The 22699-nt window shown below is 33.1% G+C and overlaps 3 protein-coding genes and 1 pseudogene across 3 annotated transcripts; all 4 read left to right on the forward strand.

The window, feature by feature from the left end:
- The first annotated feature begins 3805 nt into the window (after positions 1-3805).
- On the forward strand, positions 3806-7428 carry LOC143555026 (uncharacterized). Its single transcript, XM_077044667.1, has 5 exons — positions 3806-3914; positions 4049-4243; positions 4634-4780; positions 5385-6614; positions 6977-7428. The coding sequence occupies exons 1-5, from the start codon at positions 3884-3886 to the stop codon at positions 7426-7428; spliced, it is 2055 nt and encodes a 684-aa protein (XP_076900782.1). The 5' UTR covers positions 3806-3883.
- Positions 7429-9709: 2281 nt separating this feature from the next.
- Positions 9710-12801, forward strand: LOC143555027 (F-box/kelch-repeat protein At3g06240-like). Its single transcript, XM_077044669.1, has 5 exons — positions 9710-10659; positions 10772-10826; positions 10913-11074; positions 12304-12515; positions 12675-12801. The coding sequence occupies exons 1-5, from the start codon at positions 9710-9712 to the stop codon at positions 12799-12801; spliced, it is 1506 nt and encodes a 501-aa protein (XP_076900784.1).
- Positions 12802-16648: 3847 nt separating this feature from the next.
- Positions 16649-17503, forward strand: LOC143555028 (F-box/kelch-repeat protein At3g23880-like; annotated as a pseudogene).
- Positions 17504-18979: 1476 nt separating this feature from the next.
- On the forward strand, positions 18980-20129 carry LOC143555029 (F-box protein CPR1-like). The gene is made up of 2 exons (XM_077044670.1): positions 18980-19908; positions 20063-20129. Exons 1-2 carry the CDS (start codon positions 18980-18982, stop codon positions 20127-20129), a joined length of 996 nt encoding a protein of 331 aa, XP_076900785.1.
- Positions 20130-22699: the final 2570 nt, after the last annotated feature.

The raw sequence follows: 22699 nt of genomic DNA on the forward strand, positions 1-22699 counted from the left end.
AACTACTGCTATCGATAGTATGGGCAATCAGTAGAAACTAAGTTGCTATTGACAGAAGTCACTCATCAGCATTACTGAAATACTGTCAATGATAACCAAATTAACTATCAACTGTTCTAAATGAAATATTATTTGGTGAGGCATTGCACGTTTTCAACTAAAACCACCTACAAAACGAAAGTATTGACATGTCTTAACTCCATTGTTTTCATGATAGACAAGCGCATATGCATTTTTGACTATCCAGTTGAATTATCTGATAGCGATTAACCGCGATTTTGAATGTTGATTAGCAATTCTACCATCTAAATAAACTCTTTGTAATTAGATTGATCCTGTTTTGTATGTTGATCACTTTAAACTGAATTAATACTGTATCTTCCAATTTATATCACCATCTAAAACACCTAGACTAGTGTCTACAACCCATCACCCTACCACCATCAAAGACCAACCATCATCAACTCCACCAATTAACACCACCAACTATCCAATCATCATTGATATTAATTTAAACAACCGCCCACCACAACCACAGCCACCATCTCCAAAGTCAATGCCAAATAAGAAATACAAAATAATCAAATGTTTTGCTAAACGACATCGTAGACATCAATCAAATGTTTAATTATCTTAAACCGTAACAACGTAAGATCTATAATTTCCAGTTATAAAAATGCATTGGAAAATGTCATACCTACTTCCCTTAATTATTGTCATCATCATGAAATTCGGCCACGCTTGTCTCTCATTTTCCATGAAACATCACAATTGTTTATACAAAAGCATTATAATATTAATATTATAAGTATTTTCTAGAGGTATATCGTAAAAATTGCTTGAACAGAAGTGCATCATGTTTAATATATAGTTTTAAAGCAATATTAGTGTAAATTTATATTTCCAAAATAGTAACATGTAAGATAATGAAATAAAAATAGGGTCAAAACTTAATTAAAAGGGTCGTGGAACACGTATACCCATTACTAAGCGAGTTGTGCTTTTGTTCGTGTAAAAATTCCAAGACCAATGTCGGATTTGATTTGTCAACCCATAAACAGTTAAACACAACCCATATATGATATAACTCTCCTAGGATGTATTTTTTTTTATCTAAATATGTTACGTGCACAATACAGTTATTCTCCCAATCATACACATCACATGTGCCGTTTAGTTATTGCCCTAATCATACACATCATGTGTATCGTTTTTAGTTTTTATACTTAAAAACAACAAAACAAACCATAACGTGTACAAAAATATACGCACACATGGAAGCAGAGCCATTTTATGTAGAGAGGAACAAATTGGCTATCAATAATATTTAGATTATTCGTGCAATGTGCTAAGATAGAATTTATATTGGGGTAGCGGCGCAGCTTGTTGCCCGCTTGCCTTCTGTTTCGATGTAATCCAATAAACAATCATTTATATTGGTTTTGTGATTTATCATTTGAATCAATCAAAACGTGTTATTCGAAATTAGAAGTAAAATTATCACACGGATGATTGCTTGGTATGTGCAATAAGCCCATAATAGACCATGTGCACTCATGGGGACCTTGGGTGTCATAATCTTGATACAAGCGAGTCTGGTAACGGTCTACCCTGCTTTCATTGGACGCATTGGGTTACAACCCTTGTTTTAAGACATAAGGACGACCATGAAGGGTCATGTCACATGGATAAAGAAGACAGTATATGTTGTGCATTTGGTTGTCTTTTATTGATCATGATGATTCATGCTGTGTAACCATTACTATTGTAGCATAATTAGTGGACGAATTCAATATGACTATATTTATAGACAAGTTGAAAAAGCTAAAGTTAGATGTTTGAAAATAAATAAATAAATTACGATGACTTTCCAAGTTAACTACAGTGTTATTTTAATGTTATAGTAATTTTTTAAGTTGTTTTGTGAATAGTGTTTTACAGACTAAGCAATTAAACAATCAAACGAGTTGTTTCATCTTACCGTCTATGACTCTATCGTGTCAATTATAAGTTATCCACCATTGATATGCTCGATATTTTTGTTTGCCAGGTGCAAGAAAAACAAATGCCAGATGATATATGCAAAACACAAATTATAAAAAATAATTCTTATTTGACATTTTCATTTATTTTATGATAACATTCGATATTTTTGTTTACCAAAACGCAAGAAAAACAAATGCCATGATATGTGCAAAACACATTATAAAAAATGATTCTTATTTGACATTTTCATTTATTTTATGATAAAAAGTGTTTAAATACAAAGTGATCACACTTATTTATTACATTTTTTTGAACAACCATTTGTCCACCATGGAACCCCTATTCTATCACAAGTATGGTTTGAATCCAAGATCTCTCCGTTTTTAAATAAAATCTTTAGAGAACTTTACCTTACCCATTTGAGTGTGAATTATTGACACTTATTCATTATGTAACAATCACTTTTTATTGTTATCAATAACTCAAACCACTTTACATACCCATACCATTTTTATTCTTTTACAACCCACAAGACAAGCAGACAGCTAATCAATAAAAAATGGTTATAAGGTTGTAACTATGTTATATATATTCTTTTACAACCCACAAGACAACTAATCAATAGAAAAATGGTTGTTTGATAGTTTATATTTCTAGCAATAAAAGACAAGCAATCCCACAGCTATCATAATCAGTTAAAACTAATAATTTATAGCATGGTTCTATAAGATCACCATTGATGACCAAAACCACCACCACCAATCATTGATCAACAAAACCACCACAAAACCAACCATCCCACTCAAACAATCATTAATGTTAATAAACCCCACCATCCAGCTCAATCCTCTCAAAAAGTCATCTTAAATGTGAAAGGAAGATATTAACATGTTTGTAACATTTAATCGTGGGCAAATTGACAAATGAAAAACAAAAATAGAAAAAATGATATTTTCTTTCTACAACATTTTAGAAAATACTACTCACATAATTTACACAAGTCAGTGATAATAAAATACATCAACTATTAGAAAAAAAAAACATATTTCTATATAAATTTACCGGATATACCAATACTTAACTCTACATTTCCTTTCACTATTTCATACATAATAAATTGTTTAAATTACATGTGCATAATATATCTTTTACATATATAGTGTTAAAAGTTTAGTTTATAAACTTTTAGCGGGTTTAAACAAATATTGACTCGTAAGAAATTAGATGAATACTTAAAAACTCACCAACACATATACCATGTTTTTGATTATCATAAGGAACAACGCATCATAAGATACCACCTTGCGCAACGATCATGGTCGTCAAATGTATCATGTGAATGAAAATTTAAGCTCATGAAACATTTTCTTATAATTTGGCGGTCATATGTTCAACTATACTTTGTTTACAATGTATCGTTCTTTCTTGACACTCATGGAATTTTACGAGAATATATGCCTAGTATGTATTTTCTAAAACTGAGTATGCCACCAACCAACGTATTTGATTATATACTCGAAACATATGCTTCTTCTCCATGTATCATATAGTTATTACCATATAATGTATATAGTTTTACAAGATTCTATAAAAATAGTATAAACATAAATATAAAAGTACATAGTATAAATATAATACATGAAGTTAAAATATATCTAATTATATAAAAATTTTAAATTTCTATTTTAGATGAAGATATGTTTAGTATTATTTCTATGTAGATATACACATTCCATGATTAAACCAAGAACAGGACAGAGTATTATTAGGGTATAAAATTCAGCACCTTTATGTCTCTGTAAGCCAGCCACCACTTAAAAGACTTTATACACCAAAAGCCTCCTCATTCTTCTCAAATTTTCTTCCCCAAATAATCTTTCTTGATCTTCAAACACCCATGGATACCCAAGATCACACCACCCACTCAGGTTTCTTGTTTCTTGTTTCTTGATCTTTATCATATAATAATAATCACCATTCAAACACATGAACTGTGGTTCTTGACTTAAAAAGTTGACCCTTTTCTTTATGGGTTTTTGAAATCACAACTGTTGGTTTGCAGGACATGATGGTCATGGGGTTCACTTATGTCACAGATGTGGGTGGCCTTTCCCAAACCCACACCCAAGTGCTAAACACAGAAGAGCCCACAAGAAGATCTGTGGAACCATTGAAGGTTACACTGTTTTGATTGGTTCACATGTGGTTTCAGATGATGAACATCACTCTGATGATGATGATAAAGAACACACCCCAAGTGAGTTTTTTATTTTATTTTTCTTTTTTTTATTTTTTATGCAAGATTTATTGGGGTTTTGTTAGTTTTGCAAAATTTCTTTCTTTAAGGTCCCAAGATTGTTTTTTTATAGTAAATTTGTTGTTGGGCTTTCTTAATTTTGTGAAATTTGTTATCTTTAAGGTCCCAAGATTGTTTTTTTATACTTAATTTGCTGCTGTTTTTTTTTTAATTTGAGAAATTTGCTTTCTTTAAGTTCCCAAGATTGTTTTTTTATACTAAATTTGCTGTGGGGTCTTGTTATTTTTGTGAAATTTGCTTTCTTTAAGGTCCCTGAATTGTTTTTTTACCTTTTAATACCTAATTTGTTGTTGGGGTTTTGTTAATTTTGTGAAATCTGGTTTCTTTAAGGTCCTAAGGCTGGTGAGATCAAGGGAAGTGTCTCTAGATCTGAAGATGAGTTTGCTGATGCAGCTACTGAATTTGTAGACACTGGATCTGCAAAGAAAACCCTGGAAAAAGATTTGTTTTTCTCATTCAAAGATGCTGAAAATGCTGGTGAGAGTTTGTTTTTGCTTGCTAATTATTGTTGAAGTATAGTATTAAATTGAATGTTTGTAATTAATATTATTAAATAGATATGATATAATACCACCACTGGGAACAGTTAGGTAAAGTCATAAATACTCAATCTGTTATGTGTATTGAACGTGCCCACGTGCATAAATTGACTCAAGAAGTATTGGTTTTTAGAATGCTAAAAGTCTTGAATTTGTAATTTTTGGAGTGTTTAGCTATTTATTGCGGTTTCAAGTTGTGGTTTTTGGGACCTTGGATGTAGTAATATTGATTCTGTTTGTATAATTATATAGAGGTCAAGAAAAGCGGTTTTAGTTGCATATTTAGAGGCCAAGAAGTTAAATTTTTACGACAAAACTGACGCTCATTATGTAATTGTTCATCTAATAACTTCTTCAATAACATGGAATTCAAAATTGTCACTTAATAATTGTCTTCCATGGTATGCTTTGTTACAATTAATTATATGTTTGTGATTATTCATTATTACATAGTCACTTTCAAAAAGCATTGCCACTTCAAACTACAAATTTACCGTTTTACATTTTGATTCTCTAATGCTAGTTTTATTTGTAATCTCCAGATGCTAAGGAGGTGTTAAATGCTCCAATAGAGATTAACAAAGTCGATACCATTACTGAAGTTTTTGAGAAGACAGATCCTCATGTAGAGAAAACTGAAGAAACCGAGATAAAAACTGTAGGGGACTCGTCTGAGTCAAACCTCGAGTTGTCCGTAACAGGTGATGTGGTCGAAGATGCAGTTGTGGGACCCACTCCCGAACCTCATGTTTCCCAGTCACAAGAGGCAGGAGAGGAAAAGGGTCAAGAAAGTCAAACCTCTGAAACTGTTACTGAAGAAGCTAAAGACTCGGAGGCTGCCAAAACGACCCCTGAAGCATCTGCAATTGTTGAGGGAATTAGTGATGAAATTAATCAGGAGATCAAATCTGATTGTGAACATGTTTCGGAAGTTGTGAAAGAATCTGAAACCGTTGAAGAAATCAAGATTGAAAAGTCTGAATCTGATAATAATCATGTTGTAGAGGTTGCTAAAGAATCCGATAGTGCTGAAACCGTTTCAGTTCTTACTGAAAAGGTGGATCTTGGTGAACCAAATGAACAGATTCAGGAAGTTGTGAAGGAATCTGTTGCAGTTTTGACTGAAAGTAAGGATCTTGAAGCACCCGAATTGGAAAAGAGCTCAATAGAACAGATTCAAGAAGCTGTTAGTGAGCCCGCTGCAGTTTTGATTGAAAAAGAGGATCTTGGTGGACCCCAGTTGGAAAAACAATCGATTGAACACACCCATGATGTTGTTGAGAAGCCCGAGTCTATTGTGACTGAAAAAGATCTTTGTATACCTGAATCGGAGGAAAGCTCCAAAGAACAGATTAAAGAAGCAGTGAAGGAACCAGTCACGGTTTTGACTGAAAAAGATCTTGGTGGACCCCACTTGGAAAAACAATCAACCGAACACGCCCATGAAGTTGTCGAAAAGCCTGGTTCAGTTTTGAGTGAAAAGGAGGATCTTGGTGCCGCACAGGAGTTGGAAAAATGCTCAAAAGATGAAGTTATAGAACAAGAAGTCAATAATGATCGTATCGTTGTTGCTGATGTCAGCACTGAAACAATTACACTCAAAGATTCATCTGATGATTCTGTTACCAATATCAAAGATGCTTCTTGTGTTGTTCCTGAACCTATTGTAGAAGGTAATGGCAAATTGGTGAATAATCAAGATTCTGGAGCTGATGTAACAGTTGATTCAAGCAGCCACAATAGCGTGGAGGGAACTTGGGGATCGGTCTCAGGTACATTTCTTGAATATTTTGTTGTTTTCATAGGTAAAAGGGTCAATCTTGATTAGTTTAAATCTTGATTTAGAAAATTATACATATTTTTAAAAAATAATCTTGAATATTTTGAACTTGGGGATCTATAATTAGTTTAAATCTTGATTTAGAAAATTATACATATTTTCAAAAAATAATCCGGGTCTTTGCAATTTATTTTTGCATGAACAAGTCCTGAGGCATTTAAACTTAACGAAAAGAAAGTTAAGGCATTTATTAATGCAATATCAACTTTTAAAAGTTAATAGATTCAAGGAAAGTTGATGGATTTTTCATGACAATCCTGAAAAATCACTTTTTTTTTTTAAATAATGTTACAGTGCTCTCTACTGCATCAACTGATGCTGAAACTTTACAATCAACCGAAAAGTCAAAAATCAACTCTGGGAAGTCAACATCTGACGCGATCGAAACTTTGAAATCAACTGAAAAGTCAATTGTCACACCAGTGGAACCGGAAAGCAAAACTGCTGAAGTGCAAGATGAATCTGAAGGAAAAAAGAAAAATGAAGAAGTGGTGTCAGACATTACAAACTTGAGCACCGGGAAACAGTCTACACCTCTTAAGAACCTGCTTGGTGAAGCCAGATCGCCAAGCGGCAAGCAACCCGAGCCCGTGGTTCAAAAAGATGAAGCTGCAGTCAACCCTCCGGTCAATGACAAGGCGTCGTCGCCACCAAAGCTGATTGAGGATGGCAAGAAAGTGAAGAAGAAGGGTAGAAGCTCATGGGTTCCGTTCGTATGCTGTTCTTCGGTAAATGCTGTTAAGTAGAGTATAATAATGCTCACGCAGTAACACACTATTGGATAGTTTGATTGATCTTTGATTTGTTGAATTTGGGTGATGAAATTGTTGCTAGTTTTGTATTTGTATATTTTTATTATACAGAATATTGATCAAGATTGTTTCTTTTAAGTGATATAGAATGGCTGGTTTGTACTTGGAAACCCCTGCACCAAACTTAAGATACTTGTTAAATTGTTAAATTTAAAAGAAGTTCAAAGAAAACCTGAAATTAGTGTTAATATGTAATGTAAATTAAGTACGTGCACTTTTGTTTGCATGTAGTTAACTCGCTGTTTGATGTAGGTATCATAACATATATTGATTAATTGACCTTTACGCAGATTATGCAAAGATCACCAACTGCCTATGGTTAACTAAAGCTAATTGTTGACAAAGTATAGTAGAAAATAACTCTTTTGACTGCTAGAAATTGTTTCTTTTGTGTATGTTTGGTTGTTTGATGCGAGTCTCGTCGATTTTTAGTGTAGAAACTTTAGTTTTAGCCTCTTTTGAAAAATGTCATATCCTTTAGCTCAACTAAATGAAAAAAAATTAAATTAGATTAAACGTTCTTAACAGCAGTTTAGTAATTGTGTCAAAGGTCAGGGCGGCGAGCCGGGGATTGTGGTGACACGTAGGTGGTGGTCGTGGTGATAGATTTCTATTTCTTTATGATTGTTTTGTAGGGGATTGTTTTACATCCTTTCATAGATTCCAATTTCCTTTTAAGTTACAATTCATTTTGAGAAATTTCAAGTCCAAATCTAACTCTGTTACAATTTATTAAAAATTCTGTAAACCAAACATACCCTTAATCTAACATTACATTTTAAAAGAACTTCTAGACTCATGCAAAGGATTTTTGTGTGTGTTGTCTTCTTGTTTAACAAGTATGGGTTTGACCACGAGCCATACTCATAGGCCCAATTCTAGATAGACACCACATGCTAGACTTGGGCATAAAACTCCTTACTAGCGGGTACATGTTTCAGTTTCTCAGATAAGTTATACTCGAACGCTGAACTGAATTGGACCTATTGAAACCGGTTCCACCTCTACCCACCCAAAACCTTGACCCAACCCATCCAAAAACCGATAGAAACCCAGTAAAACTGGTAAAAAACCTGACAATATCCAAAACCGGTTCTTACCCAACCAGGTCTTGACTTTATTGACCAACCCTGGAAACAGTTCCTACCTGGTTCTGGTTCCGAATAAAAAACCCGGTTAGTGCACCTCTTACACTAAGGAGTGTAAATAAATGATTAGAATACTAAGTTAAAGTGAAAATAAATTAATTACTAAAGTTAAAAGAATAAAACTTTATTAACTATTAAAACAACTCTCGTTAGGTGTGCATGGTTCGATTTTTAATTTTAAAAAGCCATTCGGTTTCAGGTTTTTGGATTGGGTTAGGTTCAGTTTCAGTTTTTCCAGTTATGTAATTTGAGCTTGAAATTTTGGGTCAGAAAAATTAAACTTGACCCAAAATAACGAATTTGAACCTAAATCAGTTTTGTTATCTATTAATAACTAGTTAATTATTCAAATAATTGTTATTAAAATATTTGAGTTACAGATGAATTAAATTTGTGTAAATTACCTACAACAAAAAAGTAAAATGAAAATCTATAAATTTGATTCGGCCGTTTTGGTTTCTTATTATATCAAAACTAAAACCGAGTTAAATTCAGTTTTTACAAAAACCTAAGTTGTCTATTTTTGTTTTGGTTCTTTTAAGAATAACTCAAGTCCCGGATCAATAAACAAATATGAACTAAACGAATAACTTGTGTTTATATTAATCAGAAAACATAACTCAAAAACTAATTACAAATTCTCAAACTCTAACTCGGTTTGACTCTTAATGAACCATAATTTGGTTGCATCTAGAAGAACCTAACTCGGTTACATCTCGTGTTGTCTCTAATGTCTAACCATAACTTGCCAAACAGCCCCTAACCTAACTTGCTAATCAAGACATTACCAAATATAATAAAACCTTAATTGCAACTTCATAAACCCCTAACCCCTTACATTTACATATTAATGAATTCCATGGGCCCAATAGGTTCAACCCAACCCAACCCAACCCAACCCAACCCCACATGATTAAACTTGAAAGTGGGCTTCACCAAATCAAAACATTTAGCCCAGATTGGAAAAACCAAGCGATAACTATATGCATTCCATTGCCAATGATAACCTATATATATATAAGGAACCACCCCATGTCTCCGGAGCAAAGATACTGACACGATTGCCAATGGCAGAGGCTGTTCATGGCGATGTAGTTGAGGAGATACTGATACGATTGGACGCCAAGGATCTGACTCGTTACAAGAGTGTGTGTAAGTCATGGCGTTCTTTAATCGCAACTCCTTGTTTCGTTAAAAGTCATCTAAACCTCACTTATAACAAAGATCGATACAACAATAGACTTGGTCATAGAAGAGTTAGTTTATACACAACTCCTTGTTTCTTTAATCATCATCTTCTTGTTGGCTCCTCCGGTGGTCTGGTTTGCACCTCTTCTTTTATGTCTGAGCTTATAGTAGGCAATCCGTTGACTAGAGAGGTAAGACAACTTGCATATCCCCCGTGTATTGGTGCACCGTTGTATTGGGGTTTCGGTTATGATTCATTGAGAGATGATTACAAGGTTATTGTAGGGGCCCGGAGAGGCAAGAATCAAACATGTTTTCAGGTGTTGAGTTTAAAATCAAATGTGTGGAGTGATATTGGGGAAAAGAAGTATACACTCTTTTCTAATGCCGCTGGTATCTTATGCAATGGTGCACTTCACTGGAGTATTATCAACCTGGATGAAAGCATGAAGGCATCAATTATTTCTTTTGATTTATCTAATGAGGAATTTAAAGAAATCCCGCTACCTGATGATGCAAGTTATAGATTTAATTATGATGGCCACTTGGGAATTATAAAAGAATGTTTGTGCATAGTTGGAAATTCTTCGGATGACAGCACATATGTGATAAATAATTACAATGTAAAAGAGTCGTGGGAACGGGTAAAGATCCCGCATGATGGTGAGATGAAATATGATATTGTACATCTTTTGAGATTGGACGGTGACGCATTGTGGTTTTACCGTGCTTTGGAACATGATCTTTGCTGGGAGAATATGGCTGCCCCTATATTTGTGGAGAGCCTTGTATCCCCCCATGGCCATGATAAGGCAAGAGGACTTCCAAGGTATTTTTTTTTCTTTGATTATAAAATATAGTAAATACTATATATAGGGTTTGCCTTGACTTATTATCTATCTCTTATCATAATTCACTTATCTTTTTGGTTTGTTCTTTAGCTCCTGGAACAAAGGCTTTAGCTGGATGCCGTTGAAGCCGATACCACATGCTATGGTATGAAATCTATCTTGTGAATGATTATTTGAGGAATTTGTGATTATGGTTTCTAAACGTGTTCAACTATGATTTGAATCAAGCAGGAGATCAAATATGACTGCGAACATGTTTATGCAGCTGTGAAAGAATCAGAAACTGTTGAAGAAATCAAGATTGAAAAGTCTGAATCTGATCACAGACATGCTCAAGATCTAGTTGCTAAAGAATCCGAGATTGATCAAACTGTTTCAGTTCTAATTGAAAAGGTGGGTAGTTTGATTGATCTTTGATTTGCTGAATTTGGGTGATGAAATTGTTGCAAGCTTTGCATTTCTATATTTTATTATACAGAATATTGATCAAGATTGTTTTCTTCAAGTGATATAGAATGGTTGGTTTGTATTTAGAACTTTGCTACTTGTTTTGATCAACTTAAAATATTTGTTAAAATTAGATATATCTTCATTCACTCTTTTGTCAAATATCTACTCCCAAGATCTTTAAAAAAGTAAAAAAAAAAACATGAAATTCGTGTTAAACTGATTAAAAACTGAAATTGGTGATATTCCGAGCAGCAGTTTAGTTGGTTTAATGGTTGGTTACAAACCGAAGAAAGTATTAAATGACTTGTTACACAATTTAGAGAACCGTGAATGCTTCATTCTTCCCGTGTATATTCTTGTGAGGTTGCATATTCTTCCTGTGTGTGACACATTTTAGTCTATTTCTCACAGCCTTTTTATTTAAAAAAATATAAAAAATGACACTCATGTAACATTTTATGTATTTAGTTGGTTCATGTGTGAATGCCAAAATGTGGCATCTCTTAATCAACTCCCAATCAACATACATGTTAAAAAGTGACAACTAAGAGTGCGTGTATGACCCACAAACTAAGAAGGATATATACAAGGCTGCTTTATATATATATATGAAACCAGGGGCGGATCTATATACCAACATACGGGTTTACGGGAACCCCCTGGGTTTCGGAATTTATATAGAATATAGGTATAAATTATGAGAGTGAACCCACATATATTTTGAGAGTGAATCCATATACAAACTAGAACTTTGGTCTGGTGGTAACACTCCTCCTTTCTGTTCCACAAATGCGGGTTCAATTCTCTCTACCAACTTGTTTCTTTCGCTTTTTTTCCTTTTTTTATCCAGCTATGTTTTCGAACCCTAACTGCCCAACATCTGACCATCAAGCACTCGAACTCCGGCGGTCCATCTTCGTGCGCCGCCGGCCGTCTCTCTTTCAGCCGTGACACCGCTGGTCCTCCTCTCCATCTCTCCTAGTCTCAATCTCCCCTTCACTTCAGTCTTCAAGGTAAGGTATTAGGTATATTTTGATGTTTTGCTTCAATTTGTGTTGTTTATTTACTGAAATTACAATTAGAAAGAATGTTTATGTCGAATTTTTAATTGAATTAGAAATAATGAAGTTTTTAATTGAATTAGAAAATTAGTGATGTTTAAATTTGACTAGGTAACCACTAACTTGCTTACTTATATGAGTTCTTTGAGCCCGTTTCTTAATTTTGGAGCCTTTGATAAACTAAATTTGCTAAAGTTGGCCGAGATGTATCCATGTGATTTTAATTTTGATGAAAAAGACAAACTTATCTTGAATGGGGTAAGTGAACTCGGCAACTACGTTGCTAATGTGAAAGAAGATACACGGTTTGACAACTTGAATGGGTAAGTGAGCTTGCCAAAAAGATGGTGGAAATAAGAAACACATCGATTTTCCGTTAGTCTATCATTTAATAAAGTTATGTTAGTTTTACCGGTTGCAACGGCGAGTGTTGAAAGAAGTTTTTCTTCAATGAAGCATTTGAAGACGAAATTGTGTAATAGGATGGGCGATGGATTCTTGAATGATGCTTGCATTTGTTACGTTGAAAGAGAGTTCCTTCAACAAGTTTCGATCGAAGATGTAATGCAACATTTCCAAAAGATGAAAGCTCGTAGAGAACAACTATAAGTAAGTTTATTTTATTTTAAAAAGACAATCGTATCTTTATTATTTATGTTATTTTTTCTATGACGATGTTTGTTTTTTTGTTAATTTATCGTATTTATGTTATGTAAAGAACCTTACCCGACCCGAACCGTTGAATCGACCAGAATTTTTTATGGCCGGTTGTATTAAATTAGAACATTTAAAAACAGTGAACCTATTGAAAAAAATTCCTGGATTTGCCACGGTATGAAACTTCAAACTAGTGAGATGTTCATACCTTGAAAACAATTCACTAAAAGTTACAATCAGGTCGAACTCAAATGAGATTTGAGTCGAGCTCAAGCCTTCATTTTAAACTCATTCAATAAACACATAGGTATTCAAGTGATTGTTATCAATGCTCACTCCTCTTTTCGTTCTAATAACTCTAGAAGCTTCTGTCTTCCCTTTTCACTTAAACTTATGGGTACGACGTCAAAACTTTATGAGATGCGTTCGGGATTAAATTGCATATATAATACAAAAAAAAAATTATTATGCAATTTAATAGATTCAGTTTTCTTTTATGTATATACTAGTTTTAGAACCCTGTATATTACACGGGATAAATTAATGTATAAATTATAATGAATAATTTAATACAAATAAAAACAAAGATAATCAAGTCTCTTTGTATTATACAAAAAAAATGTATTAAAAATATAGTCGGTTTATATCATCAAATGTATTTGAATTTTAAATCGAGAATGAGTTGCTCTCCCATCGATATACAATAATAAAGCAATACCACTGGTAGCAACATTTAAAACAATGAGGCATTTGGATATGAAAGATGTAGCTAAAGTCTTTCTTAAAAATGTTTTACACTCCATACCCGGCCATAGATAAAAAACTAAAAAAGACACCAGATTTTTCTTTTTGAACAGCTTCTACGATGTCCTTATAAATACACCGTTGTTCAGTTGTCATAATGGTCTTAACTAAATATAAAAAAAGAATTTTTTTAAAAGATTTTTAAGACTTACTAAACATTGAATATTTGTAAAACAAAAATTATTATTCTTTTCTTCAATTTGAAAATCTCTCAAAAATTGAATGTTAGTGTACTTTTTAAACATAAACTCTTTTATATACATTTTAATTTTAAAGAAAATATTTTTATGACATGTAATTATTATATTAATATTTTTTATATTAAATATGTTTACAATATAATTTATGGCATCAATAATTCAATCAATGGAGATTGACCAATTAATATTATAACCAATACTATATGTTGAACCAAAATATTTTTTTTAATGTTAGTGTACTTTTTAAACATAAACTCTTTTATATACATTTTAATTTTAAAGAAAATATTTTTATGACATGTAATTATTATATTAATATTTTTTTATATTAAGTATGTTTACAATATAATTTATGGCATTAATAATTCAATCAATGGAGATTGACCAATTAATATGGTATGTTTAATTTATAATCAATACTATATGTTGAACCAAAATATTTTTTTTTTCTTTTCCATCAATAGAAGATAAGTGATTTTGGAGGGAATTTGATACGGAGAATTAACCTTATAATGCCATGTGTCTAGAATTATTTTCTTTTATTAGTATAGGTAGATGTTATATATGTTGTTACCTTACCCCGTTAACCTTTTATTCAGATTTTGGTGGCTTCATATTTTCTATATGTTTAGTTCTGTTTGTTTATTCAGCGTGGAGCCCAGGGCCTTCTTGAAAGCAGTCTTTCTATTCTCGGAGATAAAGATAAGATTTGTCTACATCACAACCTTCCTAGACTCCACCAATATTCGATATGGGTTTATTGGGTATGGTTGTTGTAGATTCAGTTTTTTTTTTGGTAAATTACCATTTCTTTTGTAAAATTTATATTCCAAATCTAACTCCTTCTGATTCCAATTTCTTTGACAAATTTCACTTTTTTCAAAGATTCTACAAGCTGAACGCACCTTTAGGACGCGTTCGTTTCACAGAATTCGTGGGAATTGAAAGGAATTGGAATTAAAATCCCATGACATGTCGTGTTCGTTTTGTTAGAATTAAAATCTTAATTCCATTTTGGTGTGTTCGGTTGTAAAGAAATTTTACAAAGAGTACACTCTATGATTGGATTCCACAACAAAATAAACAAAATCGAACTCTATGACCGTAATTAGATAATTGCCCTTCCTCATCATCCCAAAGGTTGTATATGATAATTTGTGTGTTAACTCTTATAAAAATCAACCCGCAAGAAAATCATATAAATATAGAGATATTTAAACGAGCAAATTGGGTCTTTCAACTTCTAAAAAAACTTCATTTAATATATAAGGCTCGGAAGACACTAGAGGGTGTGTAGGACCAATCAATTGACGAGAATTTGTTGTATTTATAGGGATTCAAGCTCGTTTAGGCCGTACGATTCATATTTAATTGATTTAGCTGTCAATTCGTTGTAAATTAACCAGATTAACTTGATGATTGAATGCTTTTTCAATCAAACAACAATCTAGGATGATCTATTCCATCTATTACGGCGTGGATTAAGGAACAAGAGGAGGGGGTGTTACGGTCGTCGGGAGGAAAACAAGGAAGAAAGAAGGAAAAATATTTTTAAAACATTTGCACATGGGCCCCTGGAGTTTGATCGAGTAATTAAAAGTTGTAAAATCTAAGTTGAGGGTTTAAAACGCACAAGTTTAATAGTTTTTATTATTCGTTTTAACGAATAAATAAATTTTGAGCAATACGGAAAATAATTAATCTTCAATGTTATTAAATAACGTAGATCCAAATAATAAAGAAAAAAATCTATTTATAATAACAATAAAATTTTAAACATTTCGGGTTTTCGGGTCCAAAAATTAACAAATGTTACAGAACCTGATACGTGGAAAATAATGAAACGTACGGTTGCGTTTGAATTGTTTAATTATCCCCACACATGCCAAGATTTATTTAATATTTTTGACAAAGTTATTAAAACGTTTAAATTGGAAAGCAAAACACTTCCATTATCTTTTGTTAACACATTGAATAATACGAATGCGATACAAGTTCAATTAAAATAAAAAGTCTAATTGTAACAGTATTTTTTCTATAGTCGCCGTAGTGCACGGACACATCCTAAACTTGACCGTACAAAAGGGTCTAAAAATGTTTGGACCAACAAATGTTATGTGACATTTCTAGCTCGAATAAAAGATATAGTAGATATCACAAATTTTGTAAAGAAGCGAATTCCATTTGCTTTGGTCCGAACTAGGACATACCTATAAGATGGAATTCAACATGTAACATATTTGAAAAAGCTATAAAAGAAAAAGAAAGTTTAATCATGTATCACAGTATTCTTGCGAGCTGCACGGATCGTTCAATTACACCATAATTAAAAATTAAACCTCAAAAAACTAATTACAAGTCGTATTTTCGTTCAATGCGTTTCAATTTATAGTGTTATCTAAGTTATAAAATATTAAATGAAAATGTGAACTTCAGTTACTTTTGTATAGTTTTTGTTTAATAAAGAATATATATACTTTTTACAAAACCGGTTTGAGCCCGAACTGTTTACAACCCAACTCTAACCGATTTGTGTAGGGCTCGACTATACATACTTGAAATCGGTTTCTAACCCTAGTCGGTTTGGGCCCAGAAACCGATGTCCATGTCTAGCACATATCCTGGGCCTGAATAATAAACATCAGGTGGGCCACAGCAACACCGACCTGATGAAGAAAAACACGCGGGATATTTAAACCCACATCTCAAACATCAACGAACTAGGGTTTACGAGTTCAAAAATCCACGGCAATTATGATAAACCCTGATATCGATTGAATCAAACATTGATTTCAATGGCAGCTACTCGTGTTGTTGATGACGATGTAGTTGAACAGATACTAATACGATTGGATGCTAAGGATTTGAATAGTTACAAGAGAGTGTGCAAGTCATGGCTTTCTTTAATCACAAGTACTCGTTTCGTTAGCGTCAGCTTTACCATAGTTATAACAAAGATTGTTACAACAATAAACTTAGACATAGAAGAGTTTCAGTTTTCAGTAATCATCATCGTCTTGTTGGTTCTTCGAACGGCCTCGTTTGCATCTGCTCTTTAAGGTCTAATCTTATAGTTCACAATCCGATGACTAGAGAGGTGCGACAGCTACCATATCCACCGTATATTTGTCGACCGTTTTGTTGGGGTTTTGGTTATGATTCATCAAGAGATGATTACAAGGTCATTGTAGGGGCCCAGAAAGACGACAAGCAAACATGTTTTCGGTTATTGAGTTTGAAATCTAATGTGTGGAGAGATGTTGGAGATGAGGACTATATTTGCTTTATTAATGAGGCTGGTGTCTTATACAACGGTGCACTTCACTGGATTGTAATAGATCAAAATCAGAAGACGTTAATTGTTGCTTATGCTTTATCTAGAGAGGAATTTAAAGAAATCCTGCAACCTGATTTAACGACGCAAGATATAACTGTACTTGGAGTAGCTACCCGGGATTATGAAACAATGTTTTTGCATATTTGGATATGGTTGTGGTGTATGGTTGATGAAAAAGTACCACGTAAAAGAGTCGTGGGAACTGGTAGAAATCCCTTATGATGAAATGAAATATGATATTGTACACACTTTGAGATTGGGATATGATCCCTTTATTGATGATCCAGAGCCTTATTGTAGTTCGGAACATTGATGTTGGAAATATCCGGCTGCTCCTGTATTTGTGCAAAGTCTTGTATCTCCCTATGCTCCAGAAGTTGCTAAAGAATCTAAAATTGATATCATCGTTTCAGTTCTAAATAAAAAGGTGGATCTTGGAGAACCAAATGAACAGATTCAGGAGGTTGTGAAAGAATTTGTTTCAGTTTTGAGTGAAAGAAAGATTCCTGAGGCACCCAAATTGGAAAAGAGCTCAATAGAACAGATTCAGGAAGCCATACGAGATGAACGTGTCTTTTTAACCATATGAGATGAACAAACGAAAGAATACGAAAAACTGAAAGATTCAACAATCTGATGAACGTGACAAAATGATATTCTTTGATGTTTGTATGCCAAAGCTAACTTGAATTTTGGGTTCTGTGAACGTCTGATGGGCTAGCCGTTTAGGCTGTAGCCAAACCGTATAGTCAACTCCAGACCCATGGATGCTTAGAGCTTTATTGGTTAGGTTGCGCGTCTCTCCCATCTCAGGCAACACATGAATGTTTTCAAAATACCCAGTAAACCTGAAAAGTACACGATTGACACACCAAAACGTAAACACAAGATAAATTCAGATTGAATAATTCTCGATCTATAGCCAGAAAAATATAATTCTAAAATTGATTACATTATAATCATAACTTTTATCGAATTATATGACTATGAGTCTGTACAATTAGAGATTAACTCAGTACTAGATGAATCGATGAGTTCCCCGTTTTTTTCTCTATTTCTGGATTGACAGTGCCAAAATACTTTGATTTCTTATCTTTGTGATAACATGATCATATCTTACATGGTAGACATGCTAATTGAAATTAATTTATGAAAATGATAATGTGATAATTTATATTATAATATTACTTAATATCTAATCAGATAATAAAATAAAACTCAAATGTTTATCTACTATCTAATTAGTTTTCATAATTTATATACAACTCACTTAATTTATCCCTGGTTGATTTAATTAATTAGCCAAATTCCATAGCTCCAAACCGACCCACTCGACCCAACCCGGACATTGTCTTGTGTTCGAGAGGGAATTACGTCCAACTGTTTGGGCATGTGTTCTCGGCATGATTTGTGTGATTCAAAGAATTCGAATCATTTAATCAGATCAAAAGTTGCTTAAATCACAAAGGAAAAGTTCCCAATAACCTCATCCTATTAGTTTTCTTTAAGCGCTTATTTGTGGTTAAACGCAAATTTGTTAACTCAAGAATGTATAACATAGTTCCTTTAATAAAAATAAATTAAGCTGAGCAAAAAAATAATTAACCGAATTATAACCAAAAAAACTAACAAAATCGAACCAAAGAAACTGAATTAGGAGATGATTATTGCTCATATCCAGATCCAAAAAATCAGCAAAATTAGTAGGGTTATTAGTTGATACTTAAGGAGATGATTATTGAGAACCATTAGTATCACCCCAACAATTTCTGTTGGGTTTCAAGTTTCAATGGCAAAGGTTGGTGACGATGTAGTGGAGCAGATTCTGATACAATTGGATGCCAAGGATCTGAATCTTTACAAGCCAGTGTGCAAGTCATGGCGTTCTTTAATCACAAGTCCTCGTTTCGTTAAACGTCATCTGAACCTCACTTATAACAAAGATCGACACAACAATAAACTTGGTAATAGAAGAGTTAGTGTGTTCAAACATTCTTATTTCGCTAATCCTGAACTTGTTGGTTCTTCCAATGGCCTTGTTTGTATTGGTTTTTCCATGACTAAGCTTACAGTAGGCAATCCATTGACTAGAGAGGTTAGACAACTACCACATCACCCTTACATCGGTGTAGACGTATGTTGGGGTTTTGGTTATGATTCATCCAGAGATGATTATAAGGTTATTGTAGGGACCCGGAAAGGCGTCGATCAAACACGTTTTCGGATGTTGAGTTTGAAATCAAATGTGTGGAGAGATATTGAGAAAATGAAGTATTCACGCTTTTCTGATGTCGCTGGTATTTTATGCAAAGGCGCACTTCACTGGATTATAACAAATCAAGATGGCCGTTATTTTATTGCGTCTTACGACTTAGCTTTAGAGGAATTTAAAGAGATCCCTCTACCTGGTAGATACATAGGTTACAACCTGGGAATTATGAAAGAATGCCTGTGCATATTTGGATATTCTTATGCTTGCGACGTATGGTTGATGAAAAAGTACAATGAAAAAGAGTCGTGGGAGCCGGTGAAGATTTGGCATGATGAGATGAAATATGATACAGTACACTTTTTGAGATTTAGGTTGCGCAAGGAGGATAATGCATCATGGTTTTACCGTGCTTCAGAACATCTCCATTTGGAATGGGTGGCTGCACCGTTATTTGTGGAGAGTCTTGTATCTCCACATGATAATGCAAGCGTAGAGCCTCAGCCAAGGTGCGTGGAATCTATTTCATATTTTATTTTTTCTTTGAACACATAGTATAGGTGACTTTTGATTTGTTATCATTCACTGATTATCTTCTTGGTAAGCCCTTCAGCTCCTTGACCAAATGCCTTAGTTTGATGCCGTTACGTCATGTTGTGGTAGGTACCAATCTATCTTTTTGTATCTTTTGAAAGATTATTTTGAGGATTTTGCGATTTATGGTTTCTAAACGTGTTCCGCTTTTTAGAAATATGAGATCTTGTAAATAATGTTTGGCTTTTACTCACTTCCTTATTAACGTTACAGGCGACGGGAGAAGATCCAGGACCAAGTGCCAGCCACATTTTGATGAAAAAAGTGATTGCTTTTACTTTTCTACTTCTGTTTTGCTATTTTCTGGTATATTGTCTAGTTTTTTATGAAGGAAAAAAGTACTGGTTGTCATGCTTCTATCTTATTTTAGTTTTAACCGTAAATTTTCAGTTTATGTTGACTTCTTGATAATTATTAAATTTATATGGAGCAGTGTGCATAAAAAGCTTCTTATATATTAGCAACATGTATATCTTGTTACATTTAGCATTCTCCTGGTTGATTTTGTGACAAACCTACGGTGTCTGGCCTGCAGTCACTATACAACAGTGTGCGGTGCGGTGTATATTGTGTTGTTATTCAGTTCCTTCCCTGGGTGGAATGACTTTCCATAAGCCATTTATGGCCTTTCTGATAGTTGCTAATTTGGTTATGTTGAAAACGAGTAGGAAATGCCCGTTTCTGACACTCATGGGCCGGTTTTGTGCTTAAATCAAACAACAAATAAATTCTGTTTAGGCTTTTTGGTTTTCATTTCTTTATAATGGGTTTGGGTTTTTCGGTTTTTGGGATTTTGGCTTGAAAGTTTTGAACCAAAAAAGATGGTTGGAAATAATGAATTTGGGCCTATAAGTTTTATGAGAATCTTGGTATGGTTAAAGAATTATTGTGGGCATCAAGCTTCATAATGCACTTCCAACTACTGATACAAACGAGCCGAGTCAAGCTTAAACTCGCTTAAGTTTGGGCCATGGTTTGAGTAAGTTATTAAGCCTTGAGCTGGACTCAGTTTATTTCGAGCGTTATATTTAGAGCTCGAGCTTGGCTCGTCATTAGTTTTTCAGACTCGAGCTCATCACGTTTATTATTTATTATTATATTAATTAAATTTTATATACCCATATAGCTATTTACACACACTAAATATTTTATATAAACATTTAATATACGAAAATAGAAATTATAAAAATAACATGCTCGTTAAGTTGACGAGCCTACTTGAACTCGATAAGGTAAGTGTGGTCCCGGTTCGTTAATTTTGAATTCTTTTTTGTATGCCACTTTTTCTTTTTAATTTTAGGTTTTGTTATTAATTTTTCAAATGTGTGTTCTCTCTTATACTCTATTATTTAAATGCATTATTTTCATTATTATTCACATTAATTTTAATTTGTCTCTATATGCCGCATATTCTTTAATTAAAAATTACGATTCTTTTACTCTTAGACCCTTATACTCTTAGACCGAGAGTTATGGTGTTACACCCACCAGCAGTGACATGGCGCTCGGTGTTACACCCACCAGCAGTGACATGCGCCATGTCACTGCTAGATACCGAAACGCACCGCTGAAAGGGGGGCGCCATCTGCGGAAGCGTTACCCTCTTAAAGCCTTAGAGGTTATTTCGAGGTATGTTCGCCCAATTGCAAACAATCAAATATTTTTTTTTTTGGTTTTTTTTAAGAATACTTAGTTAAATGATAACGTTATAGTTAAAGAGTGAATTAGTTAAACCCGTTTTTAAGGAAAAGAGTTGCATGCCTTTGTTGTCAGACATATATACTATCTACTTCTACTATACTATTAAAACAATATTTCTTTTCATAAATAACATGCATTCTTATTATTTTTGTTAATAAAATAATTTAAATAAATTAAATTTCATCAAACTTCTAGAATTTCTCTTTAATCTACTATACTATTAAAACAATATTTATTTTCATAAATAACATGCATCCTTATAATTTCTTGTTAATAAAATAATTCAAAATTAAATTAAATTTCATTAAACTTCTAGAATTTAATCAAGATTAAATTAAAATAATCACCCTCATCAATTCGATCGATTCCACATATACTTCACACCAATTTGTTTATACATCTTATTATTTGTGTTTTGTGTTATTAAACTGTTTTTTATTAGTTGTCATTTTTTTCATTTCAGCAGAGTTTGTATGATACTCGTTAAATGGGTGATTATAATATAAATAAATAAGGTATGTTATTAAAATAATATTAAATTCATTTTTTAATAATTTTTTAATCAATTATATATCACACGGGTTCTAACCTAGTTAACTAAAAAAATTAAACCACTGCACAATACAAACCTATGGCTATTTATAAAATATATGATGATTTGCAAAGTACTAGAGCTTTTTTTTAATATTTAAGGACAATTACTTCATATACAATTAAGATAATATAATTAACTTACTTTTTCTTATTTATTTATTTTCTTAATTTCATCATATACTCTTATTCTTCAAATATTCAAATAGCTGAAAATATAAACAATATCAAAAAGTAAAAAAAAAACGTAAAAATAATTTGACTCAGGTTACACGTGACCTCGATCTTCCTTCAACCGCTAGTAGTGAATGCCACCTGGGCTTCCACTTTTGCATGATCACAATTATCAACGACGTCGTTTTGTCCTATGATATCTTCGCATTAAATTTTGGATATATAATTATGGGTTTGTCC

This window comes from Bidens hawaiensis, unplaced genomic scaffold (assembly GCF_021521415.1).
Source record: "Bidens hawaiensis isolate Kalapana, Puna unplaced genomic scaffold, B.hawaiensis_p1.1 tig00017943_1, whole genome shotgun sequence".
Taxonomy (NCBI): Eukaryota; Viridiplantae; Streptophyta; class Magnoliopsida; order Asterales; family Asteraceae; genus Bidens; species Bidens hawaiensis.

Bases quoted from the DNA above. Each gene is read 5' to 3' on its own strand.
- LOC143555029 (XM_077044670.1), top strand. From the start codon at position 18,980: ATGGCAAAGGTTGGTGACGATGTAGTGGAGCAGATTCTGATACAATTG. The intron at 19,909-20,062 runs GTGCGTGGAATC...ATGTTGTGGTAG, and splicing joins AGCGTAGAGCCTCAGCCAAG to GTACCAATCTATCTTTTTGT.
- LOC143555026 (XM_077044667.1), top strand. From the start codon at position 3,884: ATGGATACCCAAGATCACACCACCCACTCAG. The intron at 4,244-4,633 runs GTGAGTTTTTTA...GGTTTCTTTAAG, and splicing joins TGATAAAGAACACACCCCAA to GTCCTAAGGCTGGTGAGATC. The intron at 4,781-5,384 runs GTGAGAGTTTGT...TGTAATCTCCAG, and splicing joins CAAAGATGCTGAAAATGCTG to ATGCTAAGGAGGTGTTAAAT.
- LOC143555027 (XM_077044669.1), top strand. From the start codon at position 9,710: ATGGCAGAGGCTGTTCATGGCGATGTAGTTGAGGAGATACTGATACGA. The intron at 10,827-10,912 runs GTATGAAATCTA...TGAATCAAGCAG, and splicing joins AGCCGATACCACATGCTATG to GAGATCAAATATGACTGCGA. The intron at 12,516-12,674 runs GTAAGTGAGCTT...ATTGTGTAATAG, and splicing joins CGGTTTGACAACTTGAATGG to GATGGGCGATGGATTCTTGA.